Source organism: Phoenix dactylifera, chromosome 1 (genome assembly GCF_051530095.1).
Source record: "Phoenix dactylifera cultivar Ajwa chromosome 1, Ajwa_hap1_PhDact_Kaust_v1.1, whole genome shotgun sequence".
Taxonomy (NCBI): Eukaryota; Viridiplantae; Streptophyta; class Magnoliopsida; order Arecales; family Arecaceae; genus Phoenix; species Phoenix dactylifera.
The window spans coordinates 51398212-51418107 of NC_143190.1; the positions used below are offsets into that span (position 1 = coordinate 51398212).

At 37.8% G+C, this 19896-nt stretch overlaps 1 protein-coding gene across 1 annotated transcript; it reads right to left on the bottom strand.

The window, feature by feature from the left end:
• Window positions 1-1101: 1101 nt before the first annotated feature.
• Window positions 1102-19015, bottom strand: LOC103722683 (adoMet-dependent rRNA methyltransferase spb1). Its single transcript, XM_088705715.2, is given in 11 exon segments — window positions 1102-2391; window positions 7101-7227; window positions 7369-7514; window positions 8555-8644; window positions 8724-8910; window positions 16992-17053; window positions 17175-17331; window positions 17603-17649; window positions 17744-17899; window positions 17988-18027; window positions 18480-19015. Coding segments are annotated over 11 exon segments (2517 nt in total). The 5' UTR covers window positions 18962-19015; the 3' UTR covers window positions 1102-1368.
• Between the last annotated feature and the right edge of the window lie 881 nt (window positions 19016-19896).

Here is a 19896-nt window from a genome sequence, read left to right on the forward strand (position 1 = left end):
TAAAAGGCCTCGATCGACCAGCGAGACTGTGGTCGTATTGGACTCCAATTCACTTGGGTAATACACAGTAAGGCAACCAAAGATTATGAGTTGCAGGAATTTGAAATTAGGCACCTCTGCTAAGTCTTTATAACCTATTATATCTCCAGAAAAGTAGGATAAAAATACAGAAAAAAGGAGACTAAAACTTCTAAGTGAATCCTTTTGTGAATCTTGAGCTACACTGCCTCATCAATCAACTTTTTTAATTTGTGGCCTCATTAACAAGCGGCTCACTACTGTTCTAGATGCTGGATTCTCGGGCATATATCGTTTCATTAAATTTAAACTGTATAAGTTTTGGCTACTTGATGCCATAGCTAGAGATCTCTAAGTCACATAATCATTTAGTGTGTACACAATTTAGAGATGGTAGATATATCCAATATCTTAAATCATAAATGTTGGACCTCACCCTTGGCCAATATTAACCTGATCGGATCTAAGATCAAGGATCTTAGTTATATATATATATATATATATATATATATATATATATATATAAAACCGATCTCCAATTTACGTTTGCCAAACGAACGACGGGTAACCTGTAAGCTTGCCTGAAACTAGGCATTCGAACTTGGTTTGATAGAGAGCCCAAATGGTAGCAAGACCCAAAATGAAGCTGAAGCAAGTTCTCACAATGACCCAATTTAGAGAAGAAATATCCAAAACAGTTTTAGTCCAGGAGAATGACAAACCCAACGAAATGAACAAAGAAAACTTCTTCCCCGCCCGGCACTGCCTTGCGGAGTAATTCAGCAAGTCAAAGAGAATGACCAATAAAGAATCAAGTCATAAAATTTACCAGTTTTATACAGCTGCAGGCATACGGCAAAGCATGAGGGCCCAAAAAGTGAAGGATGCAAAGAGCTATTTGCATCTTTAATTGGTCATGTAACCAAGTTGCGGGGATCTTAATAAATGTTATATCCATAATCGATCACGGTGAACCCTGTACACAACTGACATGTCTGGGAGATCTATCCTTACAACTTAATCAGAGCTCAGGTAGTAAGTAATAAGTGAATGAAAGTTCTAAATCACAAAAGCCATTGAGTATAGGTTGAACCAAAACCAATTTTCCGAGAGATGCATTAAAATCTGCACTACCAGTCATTCACATGTAGCAGCAGTTACAAACATATGATGATTAAGAACTTAAATTAGAAAAATATGCTTTGACCAAAATTGATAACGGAACACGATGAGAATGGGGTAAATAAGTTCAGAAAGCCCATGATTATGGCCTGCAAGCTTCTCCACTCGCAATGTATAGGAAAGAAGGCGCCCGGAACCAAAGTGCACATATTAGTTGGCACCACCACCTCAGCCCTGCACGGCCCCCTTGCTTCCCTTCTGCCCTTTCCCTGCCTTCTTACCAGATGATTTTGCAGAGTTTTTGCCTTTGGAACCCTTTACTTTCCCCTTCACACCTTTACCCTTCTTAAATCCACCCTTTCCGGGCCTTCCCAACCCACGAGACCTTGAATCCTTCTTCATGCGCCTGTCCACTAGCACCTTTCCTTTACCTGCCTTATTTTGAACCCTCTTCTTTGCAACTACATACTCTTTCTGAGGCTTCTTTGGCACTGCCTTCCTGTAAATCTGATCGATCATCTTTCTCTTTGATCTTTCAGATATGTCAGTCTGGTCAGCAACGGAATTTGCCTTCTGGCGAGCCTTCTCCATCTTCTTCATCACAGCTCGCTTCTTACGTGCTTTGGCCTCTGCTACTTTCTTAGCTGGGCGCGCATCAATCTCCCTAAACTGGGCCTTCAAGGCAGCAATATCCTCTCGAGTCACTGGCTTCATGGGTTGACGGTGCCCCTTCTCCTCCTCCGCAAACCACTTAGGCAAACCTTCATCATCAAACATGTACTTGTTGTAGGCATCATCAAGAATTTGTTCCCTCTGCTTCTTTCTCAACATCTTCTTTGCATATGCTAATATTTCAGCTTTTGTGTCCTCATCATCCTCGTCCGAATCATCAGAGGATGATGACGAGTCATCACTGGTTTCCATGGGCTCTGCTGGGACGATCTCAAAACCATCATCTTGTTGAGAGGGTTGTGTTGTAGGGAGGCTTGAATCCTTTGGGAAGGTGAAGATTTTCTCAGGCTTTTTAAGAACAAGTGATTTCTCCTCCCTCTCTTCTTCACTATCACTTTTTTCAAACACACCTTCTTCTGCCGCTTCAGTGAATACATGCTGACTGAACCACTGCTCCATAATTTGCTCTTGAGTTGGCTGCTCCTCCTCATTCAAAGGTACCATGAGAGGATTCTTCTCTTTGTCACTCTGATATTGATCAGAATCTTGATCAGAATGAATTACATTGTCATCACCTCCCTGCAGTAGGGTTATATACAAAGAAAAATGATTAGAAAAATGTAAATTTTAAAAATGATATTCTCTAACATCAAGGACGGCAACTGTGTAGAATCAATAGCTCGCCCTTCCAACACAGACACACTACACTCAAACAGAAGAAAAATTCCATAATGTACATCTTCATATAATATTATTGTAATACAACCAAACCTAAAATATAACAAATAGAAACATCCACAGTTTCGATTAGAGGATAACCATACCTATGTCAAAAATTTACATTTTTCCTATGATTATCCTTGATATCTGATATCATACAGCTCCCAAATGTTCTCAAAACTCGCAAAATTAAAGTTGGTATAGAGTAACATTTCTCAATATCTAAAAATAAAAGAAGAAATGCAAACAAATAAGATATAGAGCCAACATATAGCTTGGTTCCACCTGGTAGTCTAGATCAAAACTGGCTTCAGTTCAGGATTGTTTGACCAAGACCAGAACTATAGAGTTCAGTGTAGGAAATCCAATGAAACTTCAAACCATGGTCAAAAAACAATCAAGGCATTAATTGTATCAAACAGGTGAGATACAGTCACAGTAAAGATTGCCAATCACGACAAATGTACAAACTAGGTTGAGTTGGGTTTTAAAATGTCTTGAAGAAGCAAGTCTTTTGTTTGGAAAATTGATTATTTTTCATTTCTGAATTGATACATACATCCTTTCCTAGTAGAAACAGTCCAACCCCTTACTATGATTAAAAAAACAACTCTGTATTTAGGACTCATTTGGTTCGCAAGAAGATGCGCAGGCAGGGCAGGGCGATGGGGGGAATAAAGCAAAGAGATGGGAAAGTAGCTTTCCCATGGAAATAAGTTTTCCTCATTTCATAGAAAAAAAACCTATGTGGGACATAAGAAAGCCACTTTCCCACAACATAGAAATTATGGTATTTTTTTCAAAAATGCCCTTAAGCTATCATCATCTTCTTAATAGCTATTTTTAATACGTAATCTTAAACTATTAAAAATATACAATAAATATTACCCCAGTATAGACAAGTTGTGGTAATATTAATATAAAAATATATTAATAACTATTTAAAATTATCACAATATAAAGAAATTGTCTAACTATTAACGAAAAACTCAACCCAAAAAAGATTTTAATAGCTATTTTTAAATATTTAAAAATATTTTTTGATTTAAAAATATTTAAACATAGCTACTAAAAATATATTATGAATTGTGGTAATTTTAATAGTTAAAAATATAGAAAAACAGCTATTAAAAATATATTCTTATCTTTTTGGTGTTGAACCTTCAAAACCTCTAGAACTGGATGTTCCAAGTATCTGATTCTAAAAATTAAGCATATGACATTTTTTCCTTGTAGACCTTTTATTAAGGGCATAACAAGTATTTTACACAACTATTTTTTTCAGAAAAATAGATGTTTAACCAAACATAAGTCACTCTGAAAAGTGTGTTTCCTGTGCCACTTTTCTATGGTCAACCAAATATAAAAAAACCACTTTTCTAGGTATCATATACCCAGGCATCAGCTTCCTAAAAAAAACATTCCAGTGAGGTAAAATTCTTCCCACAAACCAAACGAGTCCTTAGAGAAAAAATTGAAGTTTTCCCTTACAAATGCAAGGTAGAGACTCAAAAGGCTGTAAATAACATAGAAGAAGCCTAAGAGTGTTATAGAGGCATCAAATAAATAATTAAACATAATGAAGTGAGTGAAAGAGTGATTTTGGACATACATTAAGTCTAAATTATCATTCTACTCCTACATGTGAGTTTTGAGAGTAGAATTTGACCATCTATTTGCTATACTTGTATAAAATATATGAAATCAGTGGTACACGAATTTGGGCATGGATGATATGTCTTTGCAAGATATGCAGGCAGGGACAACTCGTAAGTTATGCTCAAATTTTGGAGTCTTTTTGTTAACTACCTAGGTGCATACTCCGGCAAGGCATATCCCAAAGCATTTTGCCTAGGGCTAAGTGGCCAAGGCCCTTAAAAGGGCATCAAAGCAATCCCCTCAGCCTAGAAGAGGTGCCTATGTGGCCTAGGAAGCACAGGTGTGTCAAGTTGGTTTTATCATGTCGAGTTCCAATGACCGAGTACCTGATTCGTTAACTTAAACTGCAAAATCCACCATCCCACCCTGGTCTCTTGTCCCTTGAAGAAAATGGACGAGGAGGAAAGAAGAGGGAGCACAAGCTTTGCCTTGGCAACTAGTGGTGGCAGTAAGAACTTTTTTTCTCTCCCTTTTCTCCTTTTTTTGCTATTGGCAACTACGAGATGCATTGCAATCGGTTGTTGCTACTGCTGCCATGGCTACAGGCAGTTATTGCTACTACTGCAACAACTTTCAACAATGAAATGATGGGCATTTGAAAAGACATCAGCTATATGTGCAAATCCTTACTTCTTCCAAGGTTAATATCCTTGACCTTTGGGTGCTCACCTAGAGCTTAGGCATTGGGAGGCCTCACTATCATGTCACTCACCTACCAACATTTAGCACATATTATGCACATGATTTGTTTCAAGGAAAAAGAAATCATAGTAAAAGTGGAGAGATAGGTAGAGGTAGACTTACCCTCTCTTTCCTAGTTAAGTGGAGGTAACATAAGCTCTGAAGACCTTTTTATTTCGCTAATTTAGTTGTCTTAGGGCTCTATTAAATTCCCTTTTAATTACATTGGCACTCTACACATGCCCTTTCAATAAAAAAGTATAGCTAGATAGAGAAGTCCAATCGCAAAAGGAGAGTTCAGCTATGTAAGCTTTTTCCATTAAATATGGTAGACAGATAAATCAAAATGCCACCACCTTACTCTCCAACATTGGCTGCCTTAAGCTTCACCTAAAACAACCGGTCCATTAGTATACCATCCGATTTCCTCATGACATTGATTTATGGGCCTGTAACAAACTGGTCAGCAACGACCAACCAGGAAAGCATGACCCGAATCCAACCCTATTTTATTTTCGATCATGACTTCAGACCCAAAACCAACCCCATGCATTAGTGACTGGGTTGAATCTGGCCTAGGTTCAAGTCCATTATACGATAAAACAGTAAAGTATTTATTTACATTTAGAAGAAAAAAAATAACATAGATAAAACGGAAAAAAGAATTGGAAAAGGGTGTTAAAATGGATTGCTATTACTACTGTAACAGACAATAACTTGGTTCGCACTTATCAAGTCTTCAACATACGCAAAGAAAGCCTTGATACACAGCCAACAAACCTCGATATGGCAATTGGATACTCATATAAGATTTAAGGGATTCTAAAATTATGCATTTTTGGGTTGAGCAGAATCAAACTAGACCAGGCCGGATAGTGCCATCTAATATTTGACCTGTTGATAGACCTAATTAGTATACAAGTCGGATAGGAAAACATATGACCAAGGCCCAATCCAATTATTCAAACAATCGTATCTGTGTCCTAGACCCGACCTGTGGGTCCCAAAAAAAGGGTCAAATCAGGCCTAGACAGGTCGGGACCAGGTCAAGTTATGACCTGGCCCATTTGCGGCCCTAAATATATGATAAAATATACAATAATACAACCACTCACTTTCAATTATACTGCTCATACCATTTGCTTTAAATGATTCAATCTGGTCGAGTGGGTTGTGCAATTTTGTGATAATAAATCATTATGAGGAATATTTTGACTATCCACTTCGCTGTCTAAGCCGTAGTTTGCTATGCGAACACAAAAGGGAATAGAACCTCGAATAGGACCCCAAAGTGTGAAACAGGAAGCTATTTTTTAGCATAGAGAAAGCTCATAGGAAACTAGGAGCTGCCAAAAGAAACTCAATATTTGAAAAAGTTCTCTGCTGCTTACCCTTAAACTTTGAGCATTTTTTGTATGTTTCATAAGTCTTTTTCTCCACATTTCCCCAAGTGGAAAGTGAATGAGATCTATTTGTCATATGCATTTCCCAGTAAACATTATGTTCCATAAGAAATAGCTTCCTACGAAACTAGGAACTACTAAAAGAAACAGTTTTATCAATATCTGAACAGGTTTCTCTGCAGCTTTCCCTAAACTTTGAGCATTATTTGGGTGTTTCCGAAGACCTGTTCTACACATTTCTCAAGTGTAACGTGAATAATACATCTTTCTCATACAAAGTTCTCAGGAAACTATATGTGACATAAGAAAACAGATTTCTAGGAAAGTTCAATTCTGTCAGATTACTACATTAATCCTTCATTTTTATGTCAATTGCATCATCGTCATATCATTTTAACTAGTCAAAAGAAAGTACTTACCAAAGCAGTACATTAACTTACTATGTAAATGCAGGTAATAGTTAACACTTACTATGTAAGAATTTTTTTCTGTCTCAGTGGGCCAGGGTAAATAAAGTTCAATGAACTCAGAGGACAATATAATAGTTCTAAGGATGATATTTCATCCATATCCACCCGTAATCCTACCAGAGCATTTTGAACAAGAGGTTCAATAACCAAAATTCATGATTCATGTCGAGTACCAACCAAGATATCAAAATACCCAACCTTAAAAACCATAATACATGAGCATGCATCAAAAAAGTTTCATGCAAACCACAGCCCTCATTCTACAATGCATGAAGAAATAGCATTTGTTGTCTTGTAATCTTATTTCCTCCACATAAACATGTTTTATGCCAAGATCTTAAGTTGAAAACCTTACCTCTAACAACCCGTCATCACTAGAAATAACCAATTTTGCACGTTTGCGTTGTTTAGTGCTTCCTCCTTTTCTACTCACATATCGTTCATAAGCTTCATCAAGCACTTCCTCGAGTTGTTCATCGTACCTGTTAAGAAGTTATAATCTTATCAGTAGTAAGATTTGCTTGTAGGTGGGAAAGAGAAGAATGCATCATTTACTGAAATGAAGAAGCATAATAAAGACAGCCCACACCACCACTTCATCTCAACAGAATTCTCAACTTTACCTCCTCTGTTCTTCATCAGAGTCCATTTCACTCGAAGAATGCCCATGACCAACAGCTGCATGAGTTTCCTCACTTTCACTGTCTCGGATATCATTGCCACCTTCTTCAAGTTCTACAGAGTCAATTGCATGCAGTTCTTTCTTCCCCTGTACATGGAAGGAATGATAATAAAGCACCAGAAAATCCTCAGCCTCCATGACATTTAATTAGTTGACATGTCATCAAATCAACTATATTTTGAGCTAAATGTGTCAGAAGCCAAATTTCCACCCCCAAAAAGCAAGATGAGAGGGAATATTCTAGCACATGCTGTCTCGTGCAAGGTGGAAAACAGAGTCCTGATAGCAGTTTGGGTGGGGGGTTGGGAGGGGGGCAATATGCACAAATTAAATCCAATAGCAGCAAACATGCTCTCTATATTAGGTCGAAGGCAGACAGACCAACCTACAGTGGACCATCAAAGTACAGGTGCACATTTTTATAATCAGGTGCAAATTTTGAAGTAAAGATGGTCATATCATCAGACGTGCAAATTTTAAAATAAATTCAACCCACTAATTACCAAAACTAAATATAAAAGAGGGAAAAAAAATATTCCTAAATCCTAAACATTGTATTAAAGTGCACTGGCATTGTATTAAAGTGCACTGGCAACATATGATTACAACAGATGCCAAAATTACAGCTGAGTTAATAAAACTCAGATCTCACTCCGTGTTGATACTAGAACATGAGCCAGTGAAAGATAAGAGAGAAGCCCATGCAGAAGGCGAAATCAGGGGAGAGCCACATTGATGGCTAATTGTTAATAACAAATTTTGTCAACTGCATTCCAATATATTACTTAAGAAGGCAAAAGAACTTTCTTCTGAAATCACATTATATATGCACATATCTCTTGTAGTTCAATGATTTAATTTGTCATCATTTAACATATCTGGCAAGCCTTATTTCTTTACTTCTCAAAGATAAGCCATTCAAATCATCTGCTGCAGTGAAGGGATAAAAAACATTATTACATTGTTCCTATATACTTATATTGACAGAACAATGAGAGCTTAAAAAAAATCACTATACTTGAGTGGACTCTAACATACAAGACTATCAGAACATACACTATGCACCATCAGAAGTTACTGCAGTGAGCATAAAGAGACAGTACAATCATATGGGTGCAGTTACAGACCTTGATAGAGGAAAGAGAAAACAAATCTTGGTCAAAGTAACTATCTTCAGTAGCATCAATTTGCATTCCCATTGCTTTGCGTGCTTTATCCTGCAAAAATACAAAATATGGAAAGAGATCAATAGACAAAAGATACAACACATTACCTAAAACAAACCAATCAACCAACCTTGGTTCGGCGTTTTGCAAGACGCTTTTTTGCTTTCTTATTCTTTCGTTCCAAAGCATATGTTAACTCTTCCATTTCATTTAGTAGGCGGTCATCCTCATTGCCCTTTGTGTCATCTTCAACATCTGTAGTCTTTGCAGCAACCTTCCCAGTAGATGACAATGCCTTTCTTATGCGTAGGCGCCACCTATTAATAACAAGATGAAATTAAAAAAAAAATCCCAATTAAACTCTAGGGAATGCCTTTCTGCAAAAGGATGACAGTGACCAATAAATCAAACCAAAAATAAAAGCTGAAGTACTATATCATATTCAAAGTTATAACAGATTTATTTAGCATTCCTCTCACTTCTATGCACCTTTCTCAAGAGTATTCACACAGAACCAGGTGTCTTATCCCAACATCCCACCCCCCCCCCCCCCCAAAACCCCCGCCGCCGCCCACCAAATTAAAAAGAAAGGAAAGGGGGAAACAGGAGGAGGGGGCTCCAATCTTGAAGTTTTATGACACATGTCAATAAAGAAACCCAATCACAACAAAAAACATCATATATACTTGAGACAAGAAACAACCATGACTAATAAAAATTTCTATCCGATAGGACGTACCAGCATTCTGTTTTTTACATAGACATGTATGCTGGAACATGTTTATGCTCATTCACAATTACACCCAGCAGCCAAATTATTCCTTTGGTGCAAGGGCATATAATACCATAATAGATTCACATTGAGAGACATGATCATAGAAAATAAAGTTACCACAAGATCATCAGCTTCGATTTAATTAGATACTAAAATAACTATAACGCTACTACGATATCCTATGAATCTCATCCAACGACCACAGCAGCTAGCTTCTGTTTGCCAGAGATTCAATACCTCTTAGTCCAATAATTCTTAAAATTCTTCAAGCCATCTACCCAATACCAATGGGTAATCTGCGATCAATGTAAGTAAACCAACAACAATTGTCAGTCCATGTTAATTTATAGACATGTATGCAATGCAACACTCTAATATTGCCAGTACTTAGGTACTCTTTGGCTTGACACTTGCATAAAGAGCAAAGTGAAAATCTTCTTTATTATGCTCCTGCCCAAATTAATAACGCCAAGCCTCTAGTACCAAGAATAATTATTGGCATAAAAAAGAAAGGTTTCTAGCAACCTTTCATTTATGATAATGTTACTAGTTGCCATTTCAAGTGCAAGACAATTGGCCACTAGTGAGAAGATTATACTTGCACCAAAAAAAAAGAAGAATATACTCATCTGCCTACAACAGAAACGGATAGCATTAATTTATTCAATTTGCTTTCATCAGGGGTGTCTAAAGTTTGTGAACAATGTGTTGAAAAATCTAACCATTATATAGGTTGTAGATTGTTCGTAGTAGGAAAAAGCCTGCAGATGCACTCCAGAGTTTGTTGCCATATGATGCTGGACCTTCGACCTCAAACACTAACCTGGCTTAACCAGCTTCTGCGCGGCTGATTCAAGAGAGTACAAATCACTCCAATCAAAAGGGCAACCAGAGTGGAAAAAGGTACTATGCCTTCTCATAAACTAGCCAACAAGAACAAGCAACCCTGGACTCAAAAGCTTGCAGAATTTGGGTCTCAATTTGCTTTCCAGTCCAATACAGTGATTGTGGAGCAACCTAAGCAATTGTTGATGACATTCCAAAATAAGTGAAGACTATAACTAGCCTTTTATGAAATCATGGGGTCAAAATGAGCAGCTCTTGCTCTCAGACATAAAAAGATTTATTCATAAAAAAAAATCCACTAGATAACGGAACAGATCTCAACAAGAGGATATTCCCACAGTTACTAATGATGAAGACAAGCAAATGGGTGAAGAATCTCATTAACCATGAAGGACAACATGTAATTCCAGAATTGGACTTGCAAGACCAATGTGTTGTGCCAAGGGAGGGGTATGAAGTGGCTTTTGACTGATTCTTCCCCTCTACTTTCGAAGATCCTCCTTGTTTCTAGGCATGCCCTTCTAAAGGTGGACAGCTCTAAATCGAATGAGTTTGTTAAGATAATCTCTAATAGCCTTGCTGCCTCAGCCTTCGGTCTTGATTCTCCAAAGCCTATCTATCTACCCCTCTACTGCTCATGGCTTTTCTAAGAAAGACCTACCAAGGGGCTAATAAACCCTCCTTTACTAATAAACTCAAATTTGTGCTCTTTAAAACTTGTAATGTTAAGTGATTCTATTTCACAGTTGCATCACGTTCTTGGTATATATTCAAGGATCTTTTCCATCCCTCCCGTTGGGTTTTGAAGTCATATTCTTATCATCTTAAAAGAGCATTTAGTGGAGGTTGGCTACTTGATAAATTCCCAAGAAGCAGTATATTGTATCAATGATCCTAGCAAGCAAACTACCTGGTTACTTGGTATTATTTTTGTCTCTACGTCAAGTTAGGAACATAGAGACCTTCACAATGAAGCTCCACACATTCCAGATTGCAATTGTCCAACTCTTTTGCTTTGGGATTTCAACTATATCTCAAACTGAAAAGATTTTCCTCAACAATTTGGAAGCAAGAAAATTTAAAACTTTTCTTTAAACTCATGGTATTTTTGATCTTGGCTTCAAAGAACTGCAATTCACATGGTGTTATATTTAAGATGGATTTGCTACCGAGTGGGAGAGACCCGACAGATAAGTTGTCAATCATGCTTGGATGGACACCTTAGCAACCGGTAGTGTTCACCTGCCTAACATAGGCTTGGATCATTGTCCACTCTTGCTACTCTCAATTTGATTTTGTGCTCCTAGAAAGGTCATCTTTCAGATTCAAGACCTTTTTGTTTTATGAGTATTCATCTGCTTTGCTGGAGGTAGAATAGGCATGGCCTTCTACTGCTAAAAGCTAACCAGGATATAATTAATATAATTTAACCAAACATGGTTTGCATTTAAGCAATGGAATAAATTAGCAGGTGCTGATTGCATTGCTAAACTTCAGCGGAAGGAAATGGAAGAAGGCGAACTACCTACAGCTTACACAGAACCTTCAATCTCTTCTTCCCAGGCATGCAACTATTTAGCGCTCACCAAAACCTTTTGGAGCCAATTTCATATCATATGGCTTCCCTGTGGTGATTATAACACTATTTTTTTTTAGTTGAAATGCTATTTTTCCTTGTCAATCTAATAAAGTTACTAGTCTTACCGATAATGATCATGCGCAACTCCAATGTATTGCAATATCTTCTCCCATTATTTCAATGTGCGTTGAATCCTCCTTGAGACATGCTTCATGGAGACTTGGCACTGATTATTTTCATGTCTCTAACCAAAAAAATGTTCACCAAACCCTCCAATCAACACCAATGAAATCGAATCAACTCTCAGGTTTCTCCACCATGATGATGCACCTAGAATTCATGGATTTCCAGCTTCTTTTTTTTTCTCAAGTTATACTGGCCTTATTTAAGGGATGATATATATATATATATATATATATATATATATATATATATATATATATATATATATATATATATATATATATATATATATATACGGTTACCTTATGGTTTATTCAGAATGGTCGCATACCTTCTGATTGGAAATCAACTTTAACCCATATCCCTAAATTCTTTAGTTCTGCCAAGGAATCCCTCTTCTAACCTATTAGCATATGCACCATTCTTCATAAGATTATGCCTAAAATATTTGTTAATAGGCTTAAAGCTCTCATTCCCAAGCCAATTGCTATCGAGTAAGCTAGCCTTGTTGCCTTGAGATCCATCTCAAAAAAAAAAAAAAAAATGCCAAAACAGGAGATAATCTATTCACTTGAATCAACTAGCCCTCCTAATGCATCAATGGCTATTAAATAGATATAGAAAAGGCCAATGACAGGACGAGGTGGGACTGTGTTAAGAGTGTCCTTTTCATGCCAAATGGATCCCCCCATCAACACTATCTTTGAAATCCTAAATTTGTGTTGTTCGTTAATTGCTCCCAGTGCCAACTTCCTTTCTTCTGTGGACATGAAACGAGGTAATACTTTATAGCCTTATAATTTCATTTTATGCTCGGAGATGCTCTCCTAAACTTTCCCATTTGTATTACAAAGGGAAATTTTAAATCTTGGGATATTCTTTAGGATTCTATCAACTCTTTTACAAAACATACACTCCCCTTATCTAATAATACTATTCATTTCAACCAAAACAAGGATGGAAACTAGCTAATTTCTCTCCCAAACAACGATGGAAACTAGCTAATCTCTCTCCCCCAATATATCTCACCCTCTGTCTCATTAAATCCTCCCAAATTGTGGATGGACCTCCCCATCATCTCTCCTTCTCGTTTGCCTACTCAAGATGATCTTCTAAAATCATCACAAAATCCAGCCATTCTTAGATAGAAGATTGTACTGGAAACTTTTCCAATTTGTTCTTTTTTTAATTTCTTTATTTTTATTTGATACAATAGTTTGATTTATATATAATTTTTATCATTTTTACCATTTTATTTATAACTTTTTATTTTTTTCTAATGCCCAGTTGTTAGTACATCTAAAATTAGTTTGTTGATTATTTGAGAAGGGTCAATCTTCTACCTAGTACTAGGCCAATATTCCACCACCTTTATGCAGATGATCACCTCCACTTCTCCAAAGCCAAACTTGCTCGATGGCATAAGCTTCTAGATGCCGAAATTGAATAGTTTCCATGTTGAAGCACAAAGTAACCATAAGAATTTATCACTTTTTTTCTCCTAAGCTTCACAAGTGTTTTTAGAAAATGTTGGTGGTCATCAGCTTGACACCATGCCCTTGGAAATATTGGTTGTTCACATATCCAAAGTCAGAACCAAAAGGAAAAACATGGCTCATCTTATTGAGAAAGTAGATGATCTCCCATCCTCATTAAGCCTAACTTAGAATGCATGTCACATTCTTTGAGACAGGGCAGAATCTACTGAGTAGGATTCGATAATGGGCCTGAGTCAATGGTTACTGTGAGCATAGTTTTGACCAACAAAAACTTGTTTTGGAGTCAAAACAATCATCACAAATTTGGAAGAAGTTAGACATCTAGAAAGAGGAAAAACCAATGCCTTTGCATGCAAATATATATGAAACACAAAGGAACCTTAGAAGAAATTATATTATAAGTGCCAACAACTAGAACTCTGCTAAATAATAGTTGATATGAAGCCGAGATTGAAAAAAACAAAGTTTATTATGCACATATACAAATACTTAATAATATTGATGATATATTTCTCTTTCTTTGCCCCCCCCAACTTGACTTCACCATCCTTTGCAAGCTACACGACACAATTTATACTTTCCAACATAAGGAACTCAATTTTTGCAGTGCAAAAGATCCAAGATCACACATATTTCATGTCATTGATAATTATTCAACGCTTATTGACTAGCAAATTGAAGGAAAGCCTAGATATACAGCTAACCTTCCAAAACTTTAAAATGACTGTCCACCTACATTCTCATTAGGCATGTATTTATTGGTATCATTGCTTGAGGTAAGAAGAGATAACATCTTGCAAACCCAACATTAACCTTGATCAGTTGATTATAGAACGTGGCATAGACCAAAAAATAGGCCAAATACATGATATAATAAGAACAGGTAGTAGATGCTCTACGCTCCAAATGAAGCTCAACTTCTAGTAAAGCAAAGCTTTGTCCACTCTAACTCCCCAAACATTCCGAAATAAAATATCTCCTGACTCTTTTATATTACCCTCCTAGATCTCCAACTCCAAGACCAAGCAAAGTATTCTTTATGATTTTCACACTAAACCATCCTAATAAACAACCTATCCACTTTGAAGAGCTATTTAGATTTGACATGATTTAGAACATGTTGCTAGTTTACTCACACTACCCACCTAAAAATAGACTCTCGTCCAGCGATGCTTTTACCTCAAATAGGCATCTCAAGCATATCTAATGCTATTGATTTGGCAATGCACTTGTCTAGACCAATACGTGGGAAAACCCTGTTTGAATTTTTTTTTTTAGCTTATTCAAAAGGCAGGGCACAAGAAAAGCTTTTGTAATAAAAGATACCCTAACTTTTCCATGCAAAGAATACTTTGCTCACCTTCATGGTTCATTATATTTATGACAATTGGGCTTGCTGGAAACCCAAAGTCTTTACTTGATCCAGGATGTGTGATGTATATGCCATTCCGAAATGATCTATTAATCTGCTAATAAGTCATTTCATAGCAGTTCCATTTATCACTTTATTGTGAAAGATGATGCATCCATAGAATGGAGCCATTTCAAGCTTCAAGCTGCAATACATGCTACAAAATGCCAAGGCAAGATGCAATTCTAGGAAGAGTGCATACAAGGAATCCGGCAACGAGCCAGAGAATCTGAGATCATACTCCAAACATCACAGGCTGAATACATGCTACTAGATTTCTTTGAGTGCAAGAATTTTGGTTCCATTTATCGGTAAAGACCAATGCTGCCTCGTAGCTCACAAGACATGGTGAAGACAAATGGAGAGGACAGTTTTCAAGATATATCTGTATGAACATATGCATAATAAGCTTTTCTTCATTCAATCATGGCTTTATATCAACAACACCATGGTTCTGGTTAGCAATCATTAAATAGTTTATTTCCAAGATTCACTTTCTGTTATTATATATTTGCATGTATATTCTAACATTTAATGTCTAACCCATCTTCAGACTTGTGCTTGCTCCTTTAGCTAGCCAATATTAAGTTTTTGTTGGACACAAAGGCCACCAAGTCAATTATGAACTGTCACACATCTTAGGATGGGTTAGATAGCATTCTTGGCTAGCAAAAACAAATAGTCTTGTTAGCTAGCAAACCCGACCATTTCCAGATGGATTGCCCTACATCGAAGTATATGGCGAATAAGAGTGCCAATTTGCTAAATGATCTAAAATAGCTAAGTTCTTGGGCTCTTTCAGAACCAGTTTTCTCGAGTACCCAAAATGGATCCAATTATAAATAGGCTGGATCACATCTTGCACTTGAGATTCTTATGTCATAATGGTCATACTAGGCTATAGTTAAAGGAGAGGTTTCAATGTGTTTGAGCTCCACTGCCAGTAAGCACCACATCTCTTTCCAAAGTCTCAAGTTTTCTTCCTTTGTTTCCTTAAAACACAATGCCCTTAACTCCCAACCCTTTGTGCATATATTTCTCTGCTCTCTTGGCGCCTGTTCTTATAATGCCTCTAGGTTACCAAGAACTAAACCTTTCTCAAAGCCCCTGACAAAACAAACCTCATGTCTCTCTCCATTTCCCACAACACTCCCCTAACACACCTCTTCTTCCTCTCCTCTTACATCTATTATGAACACTAATCCATCTCCAAGTTCCCAACCCACCACCATCTTCCCCAGTACACCCAATAACAACCACTAATGGAGCAAGCCAACTATAAGCCGACCTTCTAAACACTACATAAGGTGCCTTGTTTGCCTCGGTGACAACTACTAGCTCTATTAGACCCTCTCCTTCAAAAAAATATTGACTTTAGCAATGCACCGGTACCTATTTCATTTCTCCAATCCTTCCAAAAGGGTGGATGTTAAGGATCAAGTGCATAAATCAAACCTTTAGTACAGATGTAATAGAAGAGGTCTTCTACAGGCCAAAGTTGATATGTTGTTCCACAATTGAAAGATGAGACATCAATGATTGGGTCATTAGTCCATGTAGTCCATGGATTAAGAGGTCAATGCTGATTTATGATTAACCACCAAATGTTGCTTCAAAACATGCACAGGCAGGATCATATGTATATAACCATATTTACATAATTCAACCTAGCAGTGGCATTTTTGAAATAATTAAACACATCACTGAAAAAACTCATGTATTGTCATACTCTCGCACTTATGAAAGATTAAAGATGATACATATAGCAATTTTTGATTCTCACTCAGAGTCCCTTTTCAACTCAAGAACTGATCTATCTTGACTAAAAAGATAAACTATGCATTGTCAGATTGTAGAAAGTACCTTAAATTATTAACCTTCAAGAGTGTTATAGTCAAGATAGCTTGACAACCTAGACTAAGACACGTAGTGATATGAATACATGCACATACATGTGTGCATGCTGTATATATCAAATTTCTAAACTGAAGATTTGAAATCATGCTCCTGCACATAATAAGCTTCCATATTTTCAAGATAATGTTTCAGTGCAAGCTATATTCATAATAGTATACTAGAAGTGGATAAGTGGAGTATAGACTTACTTCAAGAGATGCTTGAAGCTATTTTTATCCAGAACATACAGATCCTCGCATAAAGATTTAATCTGGTATTTTTATAAACAAATAAATAAGTAAATAAATAAATAAAATTCCATAAGACAAAAAAAAAAGCATCAAAACTGACCAACTCAAGTAACAGCTAGCAATAAGTGAGAGTGATATTACCTCATCTGTAGTCAATTCATGATCTTTGATCGATAAACAAGTTGGATCATCAAATGATAACGCATTGACTGAACCCAGAAACTCCAGTGGTTCTTCTGACCATATAAAGTCTGAAGCTAAACCCACCTTCCACAAGGTAGTATTTCCCTCCTCATACCTATATAGAAGAGATGAAGCATAATATCAACAAAATAGAAAATGAATTTGCTAAAAGGATCTTTTATCACATCGATATTGACAACAATGCACTGCCTCAAAACCAGAAAATACTTAAATATAATGACTAGAAGGAAGAAAGAAAACTAAGGTAATCTTAAAGACCGTAACAAAATAAAGTCAAATGATGGATTGCAACAAAAGTTATTGCATGATTATTTAATCTGATATGATCAGTGCAAAGCATGACGCCAACCTACAAGAAAGCTTACCCTTCACGATTTCTCTTTTGCTTTGATCCTCTAAGAACATCTACAACCTACATCATTGAATACCAATGCAGAATGATAAAAACCTTTCAAAGACTGTTGAAACATAACAATATTTATAACAGAAAACATGCATCTATATACCTTAGGGGGCTCAATAGCCCCTTGAAACAGGTGCTTCATATCAAGAAGACGTGGATCAATCTTTGCAGGGGCCTTATACCTGGAACCAATAACATAAATTTCTGCAGATGTGGATCAACTAGCCACAGGTTTAGTCACCTCAACTTTCTCAAAAAGCTGCCATTCAAATTACAGACTTAGATATGTTATTATCAACACGTGCAGGAGATGATAACCTAGGTGAGGGGGAATAAAAAATCTGCACCTTCTTGAGACAGTAGATGATGGCACTATAATCCTGTGACCTGAAAAGACATTACTTTTGGTAAGAAAAAGTAACAGACATTAAGAAACAAAAGAAAGTTCATCAGAATAGGTTAACCGATGCACCAAAATTCAGTTCTACCAAGATTAGTTACAAGAATCTCAACCTAAAGGGCAAAGAAATCAAAAATCAAGTAATTTCTGTAAATTTTTTTTCAGAAAAGATGAGTTGAACATCAAATTCACATGAAACCAGCTAAACGTAGTTTTTTTTTTCTGAGAAAAAAGAGCATCTTTTGGATATTTAAAACCAATCAAGACAAGAAAAGCACCAAAAGATCCAAACTTCACCCTATTTTACAAGTCCTATAGAAAGATTCTAAACGCAAATCAGCCCATATTAAGCAAAAAGCACATCGTGGCAGAATCCAATTATACATCAAGATCGTAGGGGAAACTTTAATTTCAAGAACCAAATGAAAACGATAAACACATAAGTACCTTGGTGACGAAGGTGCCCTTCGGGGCGAGGAAATTGGTCGCCAGGCGAAGGGCATCGATGACGAGGGACGACTGGGAGGTGGCCTCCTGCGCCCAGGCACCACCAACGTTGGGGGAGCCATCGTGGAGGACGACGTCGAAGGCGGAGCACCCGTTGGTGTCCATAAGGCGCTTGATGGCGGCGCAGCATCGCGGGGTGGTGATGTCCTCGACGAGGGCGTGGGCGCCGCGGATGGGGCAGATGGGGAAGAGGTCGACGCCGATGACGAAGGATCCGACGGGGGCGTGGCGGACGGCGACCTGGAGCCAGCCTCCGGGGGCCGCGCAGAGGTCGAGGATGGAGCGGGAAGAAGGGAGGAAGCAGTACTTGGCGTCGAGTTGGAGGAGCTTGAAGGCGGCCCGAGAGCGGTAGCCCTGCTCCTTGGCGAGATGGTAGAACTTGTCCTGCCGCTGCTTTCCCTTTACCTTCCCCATTGTCCCCTGCTCCTCCTCTCTTCTCAACCAGGGTTTAAGAAATAAATATGGAGCACCCGGCGGGGTTGTATTTGAGGGACGGCTGTCATAAGGCTGCAAATGGGTCGGGTCGATCCGTGACCCGACTTATCCGCATAGATCCGATCCGACTCGATTCGATCCGGTCCGAATTTTAGAACCCGCGGATTCGGAATCCGAACCTTTTTCTGAGTCGGGTCTGGTTTACCGAATCTGAACTCGACCCAATCCGAACGATCCGAAAAGAATGAGCAAAACAGAAGGAAACCCAAACGCCGAGCTCTCAAGCTTTTGGTTTAACTCGGGACAGATATAGCAGCAAGAAAGCCAGATAAGCAGACCCAAGATGGTTTCTTTAATGAATGGGATCTATCTCAGATATGTTCTTGTGCCAGAAAGAAGAAGAAGAAGAAGACAGGTGCTCCACACATTTGTGCTCTGAGACAGGACTGCTGGTTTGAGTTGGAAAGAAGGTGGCTTGTCTAAGGACCAGAAATGATGCTAAGTAGGTGGCTTTAACAGCACTGAGTTGGTGGTAATGGAAACAGAAAAAGAGAAACAAAATCAGGATAAAGGCTGCACAAAGCCACCTAAAATCCAGCAAAAGCTCAGAGAAATGAGTTGGCTTTGTGATAACAAGCAAGAGAGTCTCTTCGTTTTTTTGTGTGTGGGTGGTGGTACTATTGGTCGTTTTTAAGTGAATTTATGGCGGGTTTTCAAGGCAGACAGGAAGGAGATATGGGTTTCCTAGGAGCTTGTTAGCTTGCTCCCATGGCTTATTATTCTCTAAGGGATGGGAAATGCCAGCCAATGAGGAGGAAAAGCCCTAAGGGGGGTAGGGTTCAAGTGTGGAAGGATAGCAACAAGCATAGGTTCACAGAATCCAAAGGAACCTCGGCCCGTCAGGATTCTATTAC